Here is a 21,650-nt window from a genome sequence, read left to right as displayed (position 1 = left end):
TAAGCTTCCAACATAAAGAGTCAAAACAGTGATCAATTTGATTACTATACTTTCTGAGGAACTCACACCACGTACGAAGCTCTTATGCTTCCCACCTATTCCAACATATAGACTTCAATGAATGAATCCTAACCTATACAATTTAAATCAAGACTACGTTCTTCCAGACAAGGAAAAAAATGTCAACACCATCAAATAGTAATACAACTATGACAAGTTTTATCTATACAATCAACATGATGAGAATTCCTATCCAAATTCTCCAAGCAATCGCATCGCCGCCGCCGCCGATGCTGTTTCGATAAGCCGATGACGACGTCTCCGACTCGACGAGTTGGCTGAGCTGGAAGTTCGGGTTGGAGCCGTAGAGCGCCTGCGCCCCCTCCACGTCATCCACCCTCAGCTCCACCTTCTTCGTCCGCGGGCTCAGGCTCGGGTACATCACCGCCTCCTTCACCGCCGAGTGGCCGAGGCCCAGCACGTGCCCTATCTCATGCGTCGCCACTGACTCCAGGTCGACCGCCGACTCCGACTCGTCATCCCCGAAGTCCACCGCCCACCGCTCCGCCGCGTCCAGGTGCAGCCTTCCGCTCTCCGGCGAGAACGCGTGCGCCAAGATCCCCAGCACCCCGTCGAAGGGCTCCCCGTCGCCGTGGTCGCCGCCGTAGAACCCGACCTTGACGTCCGCCGCCTCGTAGTCGGCCACCTCCACGAACCTCACCGGGATTACCTTCGCCCAGCGGGCGAAGGCTCTCCGGATCGCCGCCGCGACGTCTGAACGGCGGACGTAGTCGATGGTGTGCGCCGGCGAGATGGCGTACGTCAGAGTTAACGGTTTCGACCCTGCCCATCTCGGCCGGCCGGAGAAGAAGGTGAACCGCGCAACAGGGCCGGTGTGGTTCGATCGGGTCACGTTCGAGTCGGGGACGCCGCATCGCGGGGTCATGATCTGGGCGAGGGTGGCGGCGTCGAGCTTGCCGGTGACCGGGAGGCCGAGGTTGGTCTGGTAGCGGACGACGGCGGACTCGAGCCTGCCGTCGAACGACTCGGCGTGTTCCGCCGGGTCAGGCTCGGCGAGGTACCCGAACCGGGTGAAGTACCGCTTCAGAACGGATAAGCCGTCGACGTGGCTCCCGCGTTCGAGGTCGAGGAGGCGGTGGAAGGATCGCCACGTGTCGTTAGCATGGACGGGTTGGAACGCCGTCCGGTGCTTCTCATATTGGAGCTTATCGGGGAGGGGTCGAGGGGAGGTCGACAGGGGAAAGGAGAAGAGGAGCAGAGGGAGAAGGAGATGAGGAGGGAGAGAGGGCATGGGGAGAGGGAGTCGGGGATTGGTTTGAAGAGGGGGGAGAGAAGCTAGCTTTATGGTTATTATCGTTGGATGTCTCAAATGGTTTATGGGGACCAACAGGTGTTGGTTGCATTAGTTAGTTGGTTCAGGTTTTGGAGTAGGAAACAGGGAGGATGCTGACTTCATCATCTATGCAATTCCACACAATCTTCTATATGGTTCAGCGGTTGGTGACCAACTGGAACTTTTGAGCCTCCTGCCTTTGCTTGTTCCACTATTCTGGTCTCTCACCAAGACACCCTCTGGTGCAAGTAGTTGTTGTAGCTTGCTTGCAGGATTACAACATTTATAGTTCCTAGCTTGGAGGAACAAGGAATATTGCATCAATAAGTTTTGCATATCCTTTCCTTGCCTTTGATGTACCAGAGGTATGAAGTAAAAAGGTCCTCTCTTTTTCGCATGGGTCAAGCATATCATTAATTATTAAGTCATTTTCCTGGAAGGAATTCCAAGCAATTACTACAGCCACCAGCTTATTTGTGTCGCACAAATGCGTGCTGAGGCTTAGCCTTTGCCGCCGTAGTAGGAGGGAACCTCCACCCGAGCAGGTCGTTTGAATAGGACTTCTCTCTCGGAAGAGTCATGTGGTTAAGGGTGTGCGGGACTTGGACCTGTCTCGGCCTCCTCCTCCTCCTTGAGCGGATCTTTGGTACCCCTGGACCACTCGGTTCCTTGTAATAGCTAGATATAAGACCAGAACCAGATGACTACTTCCTTGGTAGCGTTTGAATCAGTGGCCATTCATGGAGAGAAAGCCACATGTACGCTCGATGATGCAGACTACTCTCACAGAGACCATCGTCAATGGGTCCCTGCTCGTGAAGGGCTTAGATAAGGCTGCGGGCTCGTAGTTCACCAAAATGGATGCAGTGGGGCCCGGCACTCCGCAAGTGGGGTTCACCAAAATGATTGCATGGTGATGGGTGGGAGAGATCGGGCAGTTAAAAGGTTGGCGTGCAAGTATACCAATCTTGTTGTACGTTGACACAGTGCGAGATCCACACCACAGATGAGTGGTTGGGCAACTCACTTACCATTGTATTCATCTTTTACTTTCCCTCGCTGTTGACTGAGAAAAGTCAATTCATCGAGTCACGCGACTACTTCGAAGCTCCCTGGATTCAATGCTTAGTGAATGTTCTGTGCATGTATGTGGATATTGGTCGATCATGGGATAGGCCCATGTAGATTGGCCACAACGTTTTCATGAGATTGGCATTTAATTTTAGTCTCTTTATTATTTGATTTAGTCATGAGGGTTATCGAGGATGATTAGGTTGCTTATCATGGTTGGAATCTAACTTAATCAAACAATTAATCTAGTTTATCCATTATGGCTTGGGAACTGTGTCATTTTCTCTTCGTTCACTGCTATCTATGTCATCTGAAAGATTCCCGTCCGTGCTATAGATGAACTATGTGAGAGAGAGAGTGAGAGAGAGAGAGAGAGAATGGCCTGCCATTGCAAGGTGGAAGCTGAGAGATAGTCATGTCTCTATTGCAGATAAACCAAGTATATCCCAAGGGCAGTTGGCGAAAGGGACAGCCAAGGAAGTTGCAGCACAGTAAGCAAAGCTTTTATGTGATAGGATCATGGAGCTCGCTTATATGAAACACAGGTCGATTGGAAGAGGATGCTTCTATTTTATGCCCAGCTCGCTTGAAATCATTGGAAGATGGGAGAAGCAGGAAGAGAATGAAGCTCAGTGATCCGTGACATCAAGGATAGCTACTGCTGAATGCCATTATTCCCTGTGGGCCTGACTGATAATTCTATAATGGGATGCTGGAGGAGTGCTTAGCTTACTGAAACTTGTGTAAGAAACGAAATCCAAGTGATGAAAGCTGGGGCATGCTTTTGATGCTGTCCTAAATGACAGAGAATCCCATCAGACTTCAGCTCTCATCTGTATGCAGCAGCATCTTTTTCCTCTATGCGCTACAGCACTGCAACATCGATGATTTATTTGGCCGTGGTGTTATTGTTCTGTATAAAGAAAACTGCTTATATATATAGTTCTTAATGATCAGGCTGTACTAATTCAACCAGCAAATTAATCCTTGTGAAAAGATCAGTATCATCTGCGACAATCCGAGGGAACAATGCAAGTTCTTTGAGTCTGTCACTGCTCTCTGCAATTATTCTCTCTAGACGTCCAGCCTCTGGCCACTGTCATACCATTCTTTACCTGTTCTTCTGTTCCTCGTCCCCGAGAAATGGGAACGACGCCAATCAGCAAATATATCTCGTGCATCTATAATGAATCAACTCCTCTTAATTCCTTTCTTTTATTAGAAGCAAAAGGGACCTTAAGACATCGTAGAAACCAACGAAAGCACAAGATAGTAGCGGCACTCCTACTGCTGCTTGTTTCTATCGGTTAATGCTGCTCACGGCCTCCTCGTCCTAAGCGGTAAAACTGCGGTGGTGGACTCCGAACTCGCCTAGTTGCACCAGGAACGGCGCACCCGGCGGTGAATTTTCCGCCGTGGACGACGCTCCAGCTCTAACGCTGCTGCAGCCGATCCCCAGCGCCATCTCCTTTGCCATGCGTGTTGTCGAGAGTGGCAACATCATCGATGGTGCGCGAGGCGGCGACATGTGCGTCACCGGTGATTCGTTCTCTGGTTTACACCTGGTGAATGCTGTTGGAGCTGTCGTGTTGCGGCTACTTGTGGTGAACAAGATCGTGTCGCCCTCGGTCAAGTCGTTGCCCACTGCGGTATCGATGGGTGTAATGCTACTGTCGCTGTTCTGGATCGGGGTTACGGTGTTCGTCGCCAGCTCCTGAGACTTTCTCCGGCGACGATTGTGATCGGCTAACCGCTTTCGGCAGCTTCGTTTTCCCTGGTCGAACTCAGTCAGCACATGAAACCTACACGTACATGCACAAACGTTTCAGAAAACTTCGAGATCAGATCGATGGAGTGGGTGGTGAGTAGCCAGGACGGATGATAAACCTGCTGCATTGCTGGCAGAAGCGCTGAGAAAGGCCTGCAACGATGACGACGGAAGCCTTGGAGTGGAACTCACACACCTTATGGCGGCGGTGGTAATGCTTCGCATGGGTGAGTTCCATACTGCATCCCTCGGCCTGGCACCGAGCTATGCGGGTCCGCCGGCGGCAGACTCTTCCAGCCACCACTCCGCCCCCATCGGCGGGTGATGTTGATGAGAAATAGGTGCGCACTCCGAGGTTGAGCCCGATCCTCGCCGGCAGTGGTGGAAATTCCATTCCATTTCTCTGGTGCCAGGTCGAAGATGCGGGCGTCGGTGCCGGGAAGAACGCTGCAGCCATCAGCGGCTGCGCCTGGGGGAAGAAGTCGGTGCTTCCACCGCTGCAGATGCCATGTCCTGCAAAGTGGTCGAACACTGTCGCCTGTTGCCGCACGAGGTCATCGCCGCCGTTCTCCTCTCCGAACAGCAGCATGGCTGGTGTCACCGCCGCCGGATTCCCCCACTCGTAATCCAACATCATCTTTATCACAATTTACGCCACCTATCTTTCAACTTATACAAATCTCAGTCCGTCTACTCCCAAAGCTCGAGTCATTTACTGCGGTGTCATTTCTCGATAACTCGTTTACTACAATCATAAATCATCAAAAAGATTGGTTAGGAAGCCAAAAAAAATCCGAAAAGAACAAAGGAAGGAAGTGAAACCGAAAGAACCAGCAAGCTCGCTATCTTTCACGTTTCCTGCACTAGCAGTGTAAACTGCGCAGTCTATATAAGCGAGACTTACTGAGGTGACCACACGGTTATCCATGTTTACCGGAGAAGATAAGTTACTTTCACCATCGAATCCGTGAATGCATGAGACTATTAAACCTTGGCGTTTTCACCAACCGCAGTCATTGCTGCGAACTTGGAAGATTGGGAGTAACAAAAGGGAATGGTGATGGTCCCCCTTCATCGGATACTTGCAGGGCGACATGCATACGAGCTCTGACGCAAGGAAGCTCGTATGAAGCTTCACACCGACGCCGTATCACAGTCCGTGGCCACGCCTCGCGCTTTGTTTTCGTCCGCGGCCATGGCCATCTGCTCCATGCCCACAGTTTCGATCGCCGTGTAGCGTCGATCGCTGGCTGCGGAGCTGTGAGAAAGCCATGGGTGCCGGCTTCGAAGTTCCATGTTGCGGATGATGAGGATGGGTTTCATCATTGTTACCAAAAACATTTAGCATCTGTATATTCACTCTCTTTGTTTCACATATTAGAAATATAAATACGTTCAAACTTATTCGAAGATGTAAAATACAAATATGCCACACTTAAAATCGTGACGTGCTCTGTGAAGGAATCGTACATTAAATGAAGTATGATACTTATAACTAATAGAGACCGAAAGGTCTTACGACAATGACAACGTATCAATAACACGACACGCAATCTGTGAATGACATAAATAGACCGTGTGACATATGTCTCTCTCGATCACCTGTATTCATTAGTGCACATACGTACAGAGAGACTACACAACTTTGTAGATATATAATATTAATCTCTCCTTATCGACGCTACGCTACTTTATTATTAGAGGAACGGAATGTATAAGAACTAAGGCAAAGATGAGTGAGTATATAGAGACATAAAGCAACCGAAGTCTCTTCTACACCGCGGAGTTGGGATAGGCGTCGGAGGAGGCGGAAGGGAACACCAGGTATTGGTGGACCAGCGCCGCCAGGGCTGCGCCGATGAGGGGGCCGATCCAGTAGACCGCGTGGTTCTTGAAGTTGCCGCTGACGACGGCCGGCCCGAAGGACCTCGCCGGGTTCATGGATCCCCCCGTGAGGGAGGCGGCCGCCAGGACGCACGCCCCTGCCGTCAGCCCTACCGCGAGGGGCCCCGCCACCTCTCGCCTCATTTTCCTCTTCCTCTTTCCGTCTCCGCCGCCGCCCCCGGGGTCCGCAGCCACGTAGACCGTGTACACCAGAATGAACGTGATCGCGCTCTCCACCACCGCCCCGCCGAAGCCCGTCATCTCCGTCCCTATCCCCGTCGTCGGAATCGCCTGCATCAAGACGCGATCAGTAATTTCCCAGTGAAGTCCTTCATCTTCCTTTAACTTTTAGGCGACCTGTCCGGCCGAGGCGACGCGGAGGAGGAGGCAAGCGAGGGTGGAGCCACCCAACTGGGAGATCCAATAAAAGATGGCAGTCGGGACGCCGATGTGCCCCGCGACGGCGAGGCCGAAGGTGACGGCGGGGTTTACGTGGCCCCCCGAGATGTCGGCGGCGATGTAGACCGCAGCGAACAGCGCGAAGCCCTGCGCGAGCGCCGTCGCGACCAGCGACGACGCGTCCGACGTGACATCCGGCGTTAACATCCCTACAAGCCGTGCACGCATCAGATTTGGTAATTATGTTCATGCATTTAAGGATCCTATGCAGCATTTGGGAAAAGGGACCAACGGGCAGAGATGGCGGAGCCGACGGCGGCGAAGACGAAGAAGAAGGTGGAGATGAACTCGGCGAGATAGGAACGGAGAGATGCGGCAGACAGCCACTCTCGGAGTTGGCTTCGGTCGGTGGAAGTCATTTTGCGCACCGAAGAGTTTGAAGTCGAAGTAGTCGACGAAATGTCTTATTACTGCGAGCGGTTTATAAGAATGAGGGAGGGAAGGAGAAGTTAAACGAATTGGATGTCGCGGTGGCCTGAGGAGTTATATTACGGACGAAGGGACGTGATTTGCGAGGAAGAGATCGTTACCTGCAGTTTAAACCCCTTCGCATATTTTCCCCCCTTTTTCTTTATTGACGCTAAATTGAGGATTGGATGTGGATAAAAACCAGAGAAAAGACACATTAAGTTTTAATTAAAGATAAAAATGCTTAGTAAAAAACTTAACAAAGCATAGATTGGTCCCACGAGTGGTGAGATCTCCACAACTCTGAGAAGATCAACACCCTAACCAAGCCATGCATTCTAATTAGGGCACAAGAGGAATCATTTCATATCACAACTTTCCATATTCTACATATGTCATACAAAATTGACTCCAGAAGTGAAAAAGCACAGGAGTTTACTTGACATAAACTTCCAGCCATGAGTATAGTCAAGAGGATTGTGATCAGATTTTGAGTGCGAAGTGTAACATCAGCATCAATCACACCATAAAATTAATGCAATAAGAGGTGAAAGGCCACTGAACAGATACATACATTTTGACACCAGCACTAGGGATCCCCCCACCTCCCAATGGCTTCTCCAACCCTGATCCTGTCCCCATTTCTGACACAAAATTTGAACTCTGGACCACCTTTGATCTTTTCTGGTGATTCTGATATTGGAGCTTGGAAAACAAGTACCACTGTTGAACCCATGTTGAATGCGGCCACCTGAAGAATAGTAGGAACAAGAAAAGAATCACAAAAGGTTACAAATTAAGGGTGGTCAAGAGTGCTAAAAGTCAACCTCTTCCCCCTTCTTGATCATCAGACCAACACCTTCAGGTTCATATACTCGCTCATCTGGGGTACCTGATGGCAACAACTTTTTCAATGGCCGGTTCGTCTTCAGCTCTGGTTCGATTAAGAGCTGTAAAATAGTTTCCCACCATAGTAAGAAATAAATAAATAGAAGTCAATGTTCAGAAGGAACAAATTTATTGAATAATTCGAGAAATTAGAAATGATGCAGTAGTTAATGTTCGAAAACAAAAGGCATATGATTGATTAACCACAATGTCTGAATTTGCTTGATGATCTGTAGAAATATATTCACACGAGGGTAGAGTATAAAGAAGCCGTCAATGTGTAAATTATGCATCTTAAGCAATCACAAAATAGGCATCATAAGCATAAAGTCTTATGATAACTAAATAGTGGATGAAATAGTTTAAGCCTCACAAGTCAGAAATTGTTTAAATCTGATTAACAACATAATAAATTCATATGTTAGTATTTGCTAATTCAAGTAGCTGCATCGAGATACCGATCAATCTTAACAGCGGTCCACAACAAAAATTGATTGTATAATAACAAACATTCCAACCCTGACAAGATGACACTTCTTTTACTAATGAGTTAATGGACCTAGAAACGAACCCAACTACTTCTAGTTCGGCCAACAGGTGATGTAATTAAGAATTTACAATCTGGACTCTTAATTTCACTAGTTATCGCTGAAAAGAAACCTTTGACCAAGCCCCTTAGAATCAATTTTTTAAAAGTATCACAATTTAGTTTGAATGGGAATATAGCTTTGCATACAAACAGATAGGACTACATAGATCGTAGATGTACTAATGCACATCCATAACATTGTGTGGGTAATCATTTGCGCATCAGTGGACAATAATCACAACATGGGTACATAACATTAACACTAGGGCATACAGAGTGTCAAAAGCACATTTTTGGAAAATTATGGAATCTATATATTGCAAGTTTAGGCATAAAAAATCATGGCAGGAAGCCACACAAATGCTATACAAGGTTCAAATCCCAATAAGTCAAAATGGGGCTGGTATCACGTCTTGACTAATAATGGATTATTTGGAAGCATATGAAATATGTATGCTTAAATTTCTACTTACCATTATCATAAGGATGACAACTCATGTAAGAACAGTAATGTGAAAACTAGAAAGGCACCTTAAAGCTCAACGGGGAAAGAAATGGGCTTTCAGGACACAGTTGGATGCCTTAAAAGACCTAAAGTTGCAACAGAAAAGCACAGATGGAGTTGGATAGGTGGACAACTAAGACACTCACCTGGGATGATTATTAGGGTTGAGGGGATGATTTTGCGGATCCTGAGCTTGCAGCAAACAATCATACATTATTGGCACAAAAAAGTCCAAAGGTTCAGTCTGATAAAGGTGTTGATCCTTGAGAGGATTGGTTTGATACTGGTATACGAGAGCCTTAGTATCAGATAGGCCAGATTAGGGTTTTCTCATGGGTTTTGGGCCTGGATGAATAATGAATTTAAAAATGTTATAAACAAATATTAGAAATCAGATATGAAGAGAACATGTTTAAAAATATTGAAAAGTCCTAAACGTGACACATTTAATAAAAATTCAATGTCATACCTCAAAATATGCCTACTACCACCATAATGATCGTGTTGCACATGGGATGTGATCTGAGGTCCTTGATGTGACTCAAAAGTGCAAATCAAAATTGTAACTTTGAATGACCAATGAATGTTGATACTGATAACCAGTGTACCATTACTAAAGTAATGTGATAGCAGTTGTAACTATGAGATTTATGCCGCTAGGATGATTCTATATAAAAGGATGGGACACTCGGCCCTTGAGATCCAACCCTTCCTTGATAAAAATGATTAAAGATGGGATACTTCAATGACCAGAGATTTTATATGGCAGGTAAAAGAGAGAAACTGTTTGCCTGGTGCAAGAACCTACCTCAATCCTGCTTATTCATACCAATAAGACCTTATCACTGAAGACTAGTCAACTATGTTAAGCATCTCATAAGAAGATAATCAACCATGCTTAATAAACACAAATATAGGTACCGGTGATTGTTACAATAAAGGAATAATCAATCACATACTTTGACAGATCCAACATTTGTAGCACCTATGGCAGCAACAGCTAGAAAGCCTTCCTTCCATTGACCTTCAAGAACAACCTAAAGAGAAAATCAAGCTTAAATGTTAGTTGTTTTGACAAAATCAGAGAACGGTTATTCTACTTGTTTAAAAAGAAAATATGAAATTCATGTAAGACAAAGGGCAATGCAGGCAATTGAGGAATCATATTCGCAATTTACTTTGAGAACATATCCAAGACTAAAGTTGTAGATCTGCACTAACAGAAACAGGCTGCTTGAATTTGGGCAACAGCCACATCAAAATATTAATGACAAGAATGAGTATTCTTCCTCAACTGGTAGTTTCAGTCAAAGTATGCACTATCATCAGCAGAAAGCTAAGGCTTTGCAACATAACCAAATATCAAGATAATTGATGCAGCATGTGACACACAAAAACATGAATCTGATTCATGTACAAGTGCATAGAGTCTGATTCACAGAGTTAAGTGACAAAACAGTTAAAGCAAGACTTCTTGAGGAAGGCCAACAATCTAATAATAAAAGTGGCCAATAGTGATCACTATGATGATGTCCACCATTTCTGTTAGTAACTCACTTTCAGAACTAAAGTAGCTTAGTGCCTTTTGCATACCCAAAAGATTTTAAGTTTGGTACAGGCCAGAATACTTCTTGGTGTATTGATACTGTAACAATCTGATAAGCTGCAAAAATCAAAATTAGATGGGTATTTAAAACTCTGAAACTCGTGAATAACAAATAAGAGAGAGACATTGAACCTGGATATATTGAGACACTACAAAATTATGAAACTAGAGTTCTACAACTTAAGGTTTATAAGTATTGAGGAGGTTCCAACCAAGGTTCGTAATACCGTACCGTACCGATATTTCGACCTGGGCTCGGTACTGGTACGGTACGGTGTACCGAACGGCACACCCAGGTGTACCTAGCACTGTAGCACTACTACAGTGCAGTGCTACAGTGCACCCGGGCGGTACGATTCGGTATGACAGACACTGGTTCCAACAATGAAATTTGAGTTTTACATCTTAAGGTTTCTTTGTATTGAGTCACTTCCAACCAAGGTATGCAATACCGTACCGTACCGGTGTTTCGAGGTTGGCTCGGTACGGTATTTTACCATGTACCGAGCGATACGCTAGGGCGTACCGAGCAGTACACCTAATTTAGGTGTAAAACCCTTCGAAAATACCTGAAAATAAAAAAAAATTAGGATAGGGTTTTTAAGTTAGAAATAAATATAGTAATAGCATAAGTTTAACAAAATTAATGTAAATTAATGTAAATCAATGCAAAATCAATGTAATTTAGGGAGAAGAAGGGTTTAAATACTATAAGAAAGGGCTCCAACGGTCAATTTGACCGTTGGAGCACTGTAGTATTGTTACAGTGCGGTAACAATCGAAATCGATCGTTACCGAGTTGTGTCGGGCGGTAACGATCGAAATTTTGATTGTTACCGCCCGATATTACCCTGTAACGTCCGATACGGGGTGCTTTTAAACGTTCCGCCCGATACGGGCGGCCCGCGTACCAATATGCCATCGAACTGGTACGTACCACCCGTACCAAGCGGTACCATTCGAAATTGCATACCTTGCTTCCAACAATAAGCATGACATGCATCTTCCATTCAACTTTAAAAGGAAGTTTCTATTTCATTTTGGTAAAGATGGACTATCTAACACATAATATTGCTGTGTTTTGAATGAGGAATATGTCCTCCATGATTTTCTAATTGAATTCATATCACAGCCAGCAGTTTGCAAAAGTATATATGAAGCATGTAGTTTGGCATATCTTTAAAGCTAGCTTCTAGTAGACAAGGTTGAAAATTTTCTCATTTTGGGAAAGGCCTCCGTTAGTTAAACTTTGCGGTTTAGAGTCTTTGAGTTGATTTATAAACTTAGAGGTTGTTGGAACCATTTCATAGACAGATATGAATTAGTTTAAATTCATTTCATAGATATGCAAGGCACACATATGAACTAATGCCAAAATAATTTTTTTAAAATTGTAGTCTTCATGTGATATTATATCCTATTTATTTATATTGTAACTTAGTGATATTGTGTACTTGTATTGTATATCTATATCCATGATTCATAAGCATCTCATATATGGTTTTCATATTTAAGCCTTCCTTAAATCACCAAATGCTAGAAAGTAATCATAAAACCATTTTGCTTAGTTGTCCAAGCCATCATTATCTCCCTGATTGGCTATCATAGAGTTAATTCGAAATATTGTAGCAAAACAAAACAATTTAATTAGTTCAGGAATAAGATGAACATGATAAAATAACATAAAATATCAAAAAGTGAAATAAAAAACAAATAACGCCATTTCCTCACTGAAAGTTAGATACCTCCTCTACATAAACTAGTGTATATTAGGATATACTCTGAACAGAATGTATTATATGTTTAGATGTTTAGGTTCCTTAAACTTATACAACGAAAAAGAAATCAGAATTACCCTTTCATTCTCAATATATAAGTTTCTGATTGTGCGTGCAGCACGTTCATTTGTAGGGTAGAGACGACCTGCAGAAACTTTCAACTTACAAACAAGTAGAATTCATAATAAACTAGGTGCACTGAAAGCTCTGTAAATTAGCAAAATTGTCTAATTATTTAATAATTTCAGAAAATAACTGACCAAGCATAAGTACTAAGCAGTTGTAAATCAAAGAATAGAAGGTCTTGGATTGAAAAGAACTCAAAGAAGAGTAATTTTTGAGCACCCAATAGCTAATACAAACAATCTTTTCCTGTTGCCATTGGTGACTCCATAAAGAACTAGTGAAGTTCTTAATGTTTTTGTAACCAACACAGGCTTATATAACCTTCTGTCAAATAAATAACATTCACATATTGCCAAGGTAAGTATATCTATGTAACCAATGGCAGAAATATTTGATACAAGAATACAGCCAATCGAATCCAATAGTTATCCGAGAGACATCCGAGAGTAGAATCAGTAATGGGTAAGGCTTGAGATGAGATTATAGCTTGACCTATTACACTATGAATTCCAGGTCCAACTGAGTGGACACAAGAAGATAGGCTCAACCAAGGCCCCCCAGTGATAGAAACCTTTATTAGGACCTGGTGGACCCAAGCACTACTCCACCTCCATCATATTATGATGCAAAAGTCGAGCAAGGACGCTACGTCAGCCAAAAAATTCAACAAAATCGAGGGCCTAGTAAAGATTAGGGTGACTATTAGACTCATCAGTATGTCATCTTGATCTAACAACATGTTGAGTGACCAGAACGTCATCAAGGCCTACTCAATACCAGCCATACTATGAAGGATGGTGGTTTTAGAAATTTTATCATTTAAACATGATAAAGCAGATTAGAAGTACACTCAAGATGAACCTTATTTGATAAGGTGAAACATAATTGGTTAATTAAAAAAATGAGGCAATTGAGTCCTTTGGGTCAACATGGATTACGATAAGACTACAACATACAGCCCTTACTCAGTGTATTTTATCAATTAGGGTAACTTCAAGAATTCATTAATGTATCCTGTCACTAAAAATTAACTAACTCTAAGTTAATTTGTGGTCATGGAGGTGAGCTGACCCTATGGAAGGCATTGATAACTCAGCCCTTTAACTATACAAAGAACACAACGTAAAATAAAATTAGTGGTCTTGAAGTATTTAACAAGGGACTTGGTACGTAGAAAATCAGAATTTACCACGACGATTTTTTATGGAAAAATATATCATATTGAGGTGCTAAGCCACTTGGTGTATATTTTTTAACCCTTTTCTGATTCCTAAATTTTCCATTTGTTCATAATACCAACTTCAACTTATTTTCTTTGTCTCTTTCATGCTGTCATCACCAAGAACTGCCACATTGTACCAGCCAGCTGTACCAGTCCCTAGCCGGACCCCTTTGTGCCCCCTCACTTCTAATTTCCTCCATTGCAGGATCCTATGATTCTCTGATCCAATCCTGTGATCCAAGTGTATGAGTGTTGTGACAATCCTAGGTACAAAAGCAAGTTTGGGAATGCAATCTGTCATATCAACTGCATGTTTAGGACTTTTGAGTTACCAAGCAAACATGAACCTGATATTTTTTCCAATGAACAGACACAAAGTTTCTTTCATTTATATTTTGACTCTCATCCTTGTACAAACTAATTTCTACAGGTCATTCAGATTTCAGACTTACAAAGACATTGTTATCTCCTCCTTGCTTAACAAAGGAGAGCACAAAACAGATCCAAATATACAAACATGAAAAGAATACTAAAACAATCACAAAAGAAATACAAGGTACCTGCAAAATGACGGCGTAAAAGAACCTGCCAATCTACAGGCGAGTGGATTCGATGATAGTCTCCGGGCTTTAAATATATCACACAGTAAAAGATGCCTTTCTTTGGGCTGCCAAGATGAAACAACTTCAATATGATAAATATAAATAATAAGCAAGCCTTACTAAGAGTATGCATGAATGATTTGAGGCTTAAAATAGCCTCACTTAATATAGATGCAAGGTTGCCTACATCGACCCTCCCCAGATAAGCATTATAAGTGGCTATAAATAGCCATAGCCCAACCCCTCATCGATGTTCTTGAAAGTTAATTGGAATTATATAAAGATGGAAAAACAAGGCATCTGTTAACTCTATGATATTGTCACAATGTTCACAAAGGAACTTTCGAAGGAAATGCTGAGATCTATGGTAATGAAACATAATCATATCAGTTCCACCAAAAAAAAAAGAAATGGTTAAACAGCCAACATTAAAAGGGAACAAGGATAAATACTTCTAAGTCAAATCTTATGTGTTACTTTTATATATAATGCAATTCAAAAGGAGATTAGCACCATACTATGTAGCATGTACAAGTGAGGTCCTTACACTGTGAGACTCCATTTTGGAGTCGAAGTAAGTATTTTTTTGACTTAACCATTTTCCGATAGTCATCTGATTAAAGCTTAACTAGATCAAAGTCGATACTGTTAATAAAGTCATCTTGGTTGGTAAAAAGAGGAGATGGCTCGTTCCTAGTTAATTGAAGTTCTCTATGCTCTTTGGTTGGTAGAAAGACGAGATGGCATGCCTCTAGTTAATCTAAGTTCTCTATGCTCTTTGGTCAACATAATCTGACACTAAAGTTCTTCTGTAAATCAGCTTAGAAGTAAAAAATGGAGATAACCTGACTAAATTCCCAAAGGATAAAGTCAATAAAGTGTAACCAATTTGAGACTCATAATTAATTAACAGAGTTGCTCTATTAGATCTGTCAATGGAAAACTCCAATATTAACTTATTATGTATTATTTATCTACTGCTTCCACTTAGTAATGTAAGAAAAACACAGAGACAATGCTACACTGGAAACAAGTACAGAAATGGCGGCAAAAAGAATGTGTATACTTTCTTAAGGCACCTAAAGAAATAGACATGAGAAGATAGAACCTAGTATGGTCAATATAGAGTTCCTCGCTGGTAACCTGCAAAGGAATGAATTGTTGTTGTTGTAATGTGCACAATGCTAATGATCATATTAACTTCTCACTGCTGATAACATCTAGCGTGGCTCTTTATGGTGAACCTGTTAGGGATAATTGGTGCTGAGCTGCTAATGATTGTCCAGTCTCCACTTGGTGCATATGATTGTTTGCTTGGCTCACATCCTCATAATTGTCAGGATGGCTGAGACATTTTATGTTCATGTCCCCAACATTTATTTTATCTGGAAATGAATTCTTGGATAAAATGCCGCTTGTCATTTCTTATTGGTATGGGTTGGTTTCCCAAACTCTCATCCTCTTTGTCCACTGAACAGGGAAAGCATTAATAATTTATTCTTAAAATGTTGCTTCAGTTGCTAAGTATAGAATATGATCTGGACTCATTTTAATCTTACATCTGGTTCTGATGATCATGATATTTGTTTTTGGGTTAATGGTTAGTAGTTATTTACTCATTTGTTAATTTTGGTGATGATTTATAATGAGTTGGCACCTCCATGGAACCTCTGGATTAAAAGGCCCATCAGGACTCATTGTGCTCCCTTACCTTATGGGTGGGTAAAAATTAGTGTTCGTGTATCTTCAACCCAACGTGTGAATGGAAGTCAATGATTTTATAAAAGCATGAATTATTCTGAAAGAACTAAAGGCAGCTCACAGAAGAAGGCACACCAAGATCCTAGTTAAAATAAAATCCTGACCTGAGTCCTGCTTCATGAGACCACTAGGACAACACCAAACGCTGATGAGGATCAGCAGTATAATTTTCATATTTTGTCACTTCTGTTAACTTTTTGCAAAGCTGAAATTGAAATTTATATCATTTAGTCAACAATCCATTGAATTTTCTAGCCAATTTCGGTAGCTATTCTGGGAGCGGTTTGACTTTTTAAGTAAACCTTTCAGTTTCCTGATGGATTATGGGATCTTTGTGAAGCAGGGTATGCATGGTTGTCATTATGAAAGAGTAATATCGCTTGATGTTCCAAACAAAGAAAAGCTTGCTAGATTTAAAGAATGCTATCTACATCTAAAGAAAGTACCATGTCGCAGGATTCCGCACTTTTGGTGAAGCAAATGATATATGCCACCATGATTTCCTGCTTGAATCTTCAGTTAAACTCTGCTCAGGATATTGGTTGTTTCTATCCTCATTGGCTGCCTCATGAAGGGATGAATTTGCTCCAAGAAGTGATGAAGCAGAATATGAGAAACCTTTGACTTGTTCAATCATAGCATTGGATCCTTTCAGTTCTCCAAGACGCAAAATCTTACCATCTACAGGACTGACCTATAAGTACAATCAAATAAAATCATATTAAAAAGATATCAAGCAAGACAGAAACATTATTAATAACAAAATTATAATGCCTAGAAACAATAGCTAGTTACCAGTTACCAGAGATTTTTGATCTAAATCAACAGGTCTTGACCCTTCTTTGAGTGAGCGAGCAAAAAAATCCTGAAGAGAAGCATAGTTTTCCAGAGGCAGAGCCACTTCATCCAAATCTAAAATATAATAACAGTTTTCCTTATTTTTTATTTAAAAAATCAATTGGCATTGAACATGCAACCAAATACATCAATATAAAAGTTAATATCAGCTTTAAGCAGTGCAACTTTTAGTGAATTCTCTAAATAGAAAATGGTCTTGCTTACTTTGGTTGCCCTTTTTTGTTATATCTTGCAACTCACTCATATCCTAAGTCCCAAACTTATCGATATGATGAAGAACCCTTAATTCAAAAGTTGATGTGCATCAATATCCCATTCTGTTAAATATATATTAAGTTAAGAGGAACGGTAACATAATTGCTGCACAAGTTTAAAGGCATACAATATACTCAACCAAGTGTAATTTGAATCTACATCAAATAGGTGAAAATTAAATGCTTCTTCTGTTCTTTCTTAATGTCTCTTGTATGACAAATCAAATCCTAACCAGTCCCTAGATACTGTTTATGAGTAAGGAATTGTTCCAACTAACAATTAGCAAATTCTGTTTATCAGTAAGAAAAATGATGCCCGAGTTTATCACACTATCCTCGAGAAAAACACCACAGTCAACACGACCAAAGAAGAGAAAATAAGTTATACCTGAATGGAATGCCCGAGACCAAGCCTTGTAGATAAAAGGCCGAAGCGGTACTGGAATGTCCTAAAAGATTTTTAAGGTAATTACATAAGAACTAAAAAGGATAACCAAAATAATATTTTGCACAGAGAAGGACCAAAGAAAAGTACATACAAAAAGAAAAAAAAAGAGTTTACATGAGCTGATATTAAAAAAGAATATGAAGGAAAGATTAGTTCATATTAAAACTTAAAAGTAACCATGAAATCATAGCAATTGGTAGCATGAACTAGAACAGATTTTAGTCAAGATTTCCCCTTCTCCCAATAGGAATCAGCCCATAGAAAGGAAAAGTAAAAGCACTAAACTGTCATTTACAGCAACTGACTATGAGTTACTAACAGGAAGCTCAAGCATAAGAAAGTTACAAATAGATGATCCACTCAATAGACAAAGCCAAAACACCAATATTATATGCCAATCATCTTCCAACAGTCATATACTAATTAGTTAAACTTTATAAAGAAAAGAAAAAGAGAACAACTATTATAGACAAAAGTGAATATTTGATTTTTTTTTTTCAAAGAGAAAATTCAATCATGGTAGAGGCAAACAAAAAAGTGAATTGCAGAACCATACCAAGTTACTATTAGTTAAGATATTGTACAACAGATTAACAAATGATATACAACAGAGCAAGCATAAAGATAAACTCAATTTTGTTTTACTTTCAAATACGTAAATCTGAGGAAGCATAGAGATTGTGGATAAGCAAAGATCGGAAAAGCACACAAAATATCTTTTCTATAAAAATGAAAGCTACATTGTCTGCCTTCCCTTAAAAGTCTGTGTTTACGCGTCAACCATCACTGTATGAAACATAATGGAAGAAGTAATAATACAATTATATGAAGAAAGATGTAGTTAAATTCACAACAGTAACAATGGTTTAGCTGAAACAAAAGGCCCATAACATGATAACTAAACTAATTAAAAAAATGGATTAAATGCATAACAAAACCTGCAGTATCAGAAACATATCTAGGAACTAGGAATGCTATAAAAGCAGTTCGATACGAACCACACTCATCAAGTATCCCCACAGGCGTGAGACCGAACGCAAGGGCACGAACCTCAAGAATGCAGCCTGTATAGACACCATAAAAAGCAACTCAAAGCTCAAGTAGCAGAAATGTTAACCAGAATTCAAGGAAATGGCACAGTGCTTATGTCAGCAATACCTTTGCATCAGGTGAGAATTCTTGTTCCATACCTTTCACTTTCAAGTCCTCGACCTATTCTTTACCATTTCAAGAGAGTTAAATATACATAGTTACCAAACAAAGCACAAGTTTAGGTGGAAACACTTGCGATAAATATGATCCACATGGTTATGAAGATATGAACAGGTCAAGTATTTTACAGAAGAAAATTCCTAAATGGTGATATAACAAAGCTACAGTAAAATCATCAAAAAGTGGGTGGGTGTATGTGGAGCTACGGCTGATGATGGTTAGCTAGTGATAACCATGCTACAAGGTAATGTAATGACATCCACATTGGGAGGCCGACTGGTACTGATTCAGCTTACCACTAAAACTGCAAGTGGTGCTTGATTAAGGGAAAGCATCAACGATAATTTTTTATTTTCTAATCCTTGTTGTTGAACAAACTAAAATGCCCTCAATGATAGTGGAAGAGATTTAATATTGAGCTCATTCGAGTCATTTATGATTAACATTTAACGACAAATTTGAAACTGTTCAATTTGACTTGGCCAGTTCTCACAGATAATCAAAATCCTAGCTGGTGGTTACAGATCATCAAAGACCTGGCTGGATCAGCCAGTTTAATCTAGAATTCCTACACATCCAATCTATGGAACTGGACTGGAAAGACATCCAGTCCTCGGTTTTCCAATCCAATCAGCTGGCCTGGTCTAATTTTAAAAACTATGTTATTGATGCTACTTACTGTGGACAACAACCGTTGATACGATAACATTAAATTAGTACTTTGTTAGTTAATTAATAATTAATTTCTGTCCAAGTGCAGCCTTAGTCAAAGAATTAACAAATTTGGACATGACATGGAAATGATGTAACAAATTTTGGAGGAAAATCAACAAACTTTAGTTCAGTAAATCATCTTCAATGAGAATGCAAAACTTAAAATCATAAGTTACTGCATTTCCAACCATATAATAAGCCTATAGACAATGCTCAATTGATGCACGATGAGCATGTGAATACAAATAACAAAAGCAACACATGCCTTCTTGTCATCATACATTCGCCTAGCATGGAGAAAACCAAGCATAAGAATGGTTGCCATTGTTGCACCAGGTAATAGAAGAAAGTTGCCTACAAGAGTTGACAATCGAAAATTGGAATATGAGACATGCATGACAAATAAAATGACTTTGTAACAAAGAAGAAATATTTTACATAAAACGAGATTGACTCCACATTGAAGTCTAAGAAAATATCTAGATATTAACTTGTCAATGGATTAATATGCTCAAATTCAGTTCCTTGTTCAACATATTAAACTTTTGGAAATTTAAATAAAGAGACTCTACACTGAAGATAAATAAAGAAGATGTAAGTGCTGGGCACCAATAAACTTTTGAAAACTGCAATGCTAGAAAGTGTCTTTCATGATGTTTTTATTGTACAATGCGCACTGACAACTTTAATTCCCAATCAACTTAACAAAATTTCACAATGTTTAGCTCCAAAAGTAGTAAAATAAAATTATAATTGGCCTTCTGATACCTAGGATGAGTTCCTTTAAGAACACTGTCACCTACGCAACTACTTAAGTTGCCTTTAGGGTTAGATAGTCTAAAGGATTATAGAATGTGTCACTGAAGAGAGAGGAAATAAAACAAGATATTGACTCCATCATCAAATAATTTATAATTGTAACATATTTACAGCTCTGCTTGAGTTTCCAGAAGACGGGAAACTATCATAATAGCTTAACAGCTCGATTCTCACTCCACAGCGATAGTTCCTAAGACTACAACGATGCTAGTGCTTTTCCCTCTTTGGAGAGGACGGTTCTTGATGATCAATAGAAAGAAGATTCTTCGCTATGTGATGAAAAAGTCCAAGAAACGACTAAGATTCGTCACAACAGAAACAAATTCTTGCTATTTACACTTGCAACAAAATATCCGCTTCTCCTTATCATTGTTAGGCAGTGGATCAGATTGCTGAACGGTATTGCGTCCGTACTTGATGTCATAGAAAGAGGGAAGACACCCCAGTGTACAAAACGAAGAAGCCAATAACATATCGTAGATTGCGAGGGATAACCTTCACGTCCGCCGCCGCCGGTAGTAGAGCTTCCGGCGCCGAAGGAAGACGAACGAACCGCGATGTAGTTTCTGAGGATAGTGGTTGGGTGGAACCGGCGAGGGAGGGGAAGGCCGTGAAGGAGGAAGCGGTGGTGATGGAGCGGAAGAGGCCATCTCGGAGGAACCCTAAAGTTCATCTCGTGTACGTCTCGGGTCGATGCTCGCTTGGAGGCGCCTCTGTAGTCTCGGCTGTGTTGTTAAGACACGGGCGCGTGTAAGGTCCGACCAAAGCAAAGAGTAGCGCCCATCCGTGGCATCATCGTAGTTTCAGGTCAATCAAATTAAATACAAACTCAAAATTAAAATCTACAGATTTATTTTTTTTTTTATCGGTAAAGTTTGAAAATGTTTTTTGATAATATAATAATAACAATAATAAAACAGTAAATCTTAACCGTTTATAATCAATTATATGAATCTTTTATTATCATTGAGATATGTAAATAATTATATATTTAATTAAGTTCATAATATTTAAATTGTTATTTATAGTTTCTAGTCAAATTATTTTTTATCAAATGATAAGTGATGAAAATAGAATTTGGCATATATTTAATTAAGTTTAATTTTTTATTTATAGTTTTTATTATTAAAATTATTTTTTTCTCAAATAATAAATGAAGAAAATAGAATTTGATCCAAAAATTTGCAATGCTCTAACAAAATTATCATAAGCTAAAATATAGATTAGGATAATCGATAAAGCCTTAGAAAAAAAAATGTAACCTATTATTATGGCATTAATGTAGTATTACTCCATGTTTCAAAATTCTTTACGTGCATTCTTT

The 21,650-nt window shown here is 40.8% G+C and overlaps 4 protein-coding genes across 4 annotated transcripts; all 4 read right to left on the bottom strand.

Moving 5' to 3' along the window:
* Window positions 1-13: 13 nt before the first annotated feature.
* Window positions 14-1,600, bottom strand: LOC135610980 (metalloendoproteinase 1-MMP-like). The gene has a single exon (XM_065106150.1). It carries the CDS (start codon window positions 1,310-1,312, stop codon window positions 224-226), a length of 1,089 nt encoding a protein of 362 aa, XP_064962222.1. The 5' UTR covers window positions 1,313-1,600; the 3' UTR covers window positions 14-223.
* Window positions 1,601-3,631: 2,031 nt separating this feature from the next.
* LOC135610981 (squamosa promoter-binding-like protein 8) lies at window positions 3,632-5,017 on the bottom strand. The gene is made up of 2 exons (XM_065106151.1): window positions 4,313-5,017; window positions 3,632-4,227 (listed from the first exon to the last, which is right to left on the bottom strand). The coding sequence occupies exons 1-2, from the start codon at window positions 4,828-4,830 to the stop codon at window positions 3,759-3,761; spliced, it is 987 nt and encodes a 328-aa protein (XP_064962223.1). The 5' UTR covers window positions 4,831-5,017; the 3' UTR covers window positions 3,632-3,758.
* A 603-nt stretch (window positions 5,018-5,620) lies between these two features.
* LOC103983448 (probable aquaporin TIP5-1) lies at window positions 5,621-7,077 on the bottom strand. Its single transcript, XM_009400660.3, has 3 exons — window positions 6,769-7,077; window positions 6,435-6,685; window positions 5,621-6,368 (listed from the first exon to the last, which is right to left on the bottom strand). Exons 1-3 carry the CDS (start codon window positions 6,893-6,895, stop codon window positions 5,967-5,969), a joined length of 780 nt encoding a protein of 259 aa, XP_009398935.2. The 5' UTR covers window positions 6,896-7,077; the 3' UTR covers window positions 5,621-5,966.
* Window positions 7,078-7,286: 209 nt separating this feature from the next.
* On the bottom strand, window positions 7,287-21,097 carry LOC103982810 (phosphatidylserine decarboxylase proenzyme 1, mitochondrial). The gene is made up of 12 exons (XM_009399843.3): window positions 20,822-21,097; window positions 19,773-19,861; window positions 18,740-18,793; window positions 18,580-18,645; window positions 17,522-17,582; window positions 16,824-16,933; window positions 16,468-16,715; window positions 14,219-14,325; window positions 12,388-12,455; window positions 9,886-9,963; window positions 7,772-7,894; window positions 7,287-7,695 (listed from the first exon to the last, which is right to left on the bottom strand). The coding sequence occupies exons 1-12, from the start codon at window positions 20,997-20,999 to the stop codon at window positions 7,534-7,536; spliced, it is 1,344 nt and encodes a 447-aa protein (XP_009398118.2). The 5' UTR covers window positions 21,000-21,097; the 3' UTR covers window positions 7,287-7,533.
* Window positions 21,098-21,650: the final 553 nt, after the last annotated feature.

This window comes from Musa acuminata, chromosome BXJ2-4 (genome assembly GCF_036884655.1).
Source record: "Musa acuminata AAA Group cultivar baxijiao chromosome BXJ2-4, Cavendish_Baxijiao_AAA, whole genome shotgun sequence".
Classification (NCBI taxonomy): domain Eukaryota; kingdom Viridiplantae; phylum Streptophyta; class Magnoliopsida; order Zingiberales; family Musaceae; genus Musa; species Musa acuminata.
This window is presented reverse-complemented; position numbering and strand designations above follow the sequence as displayed.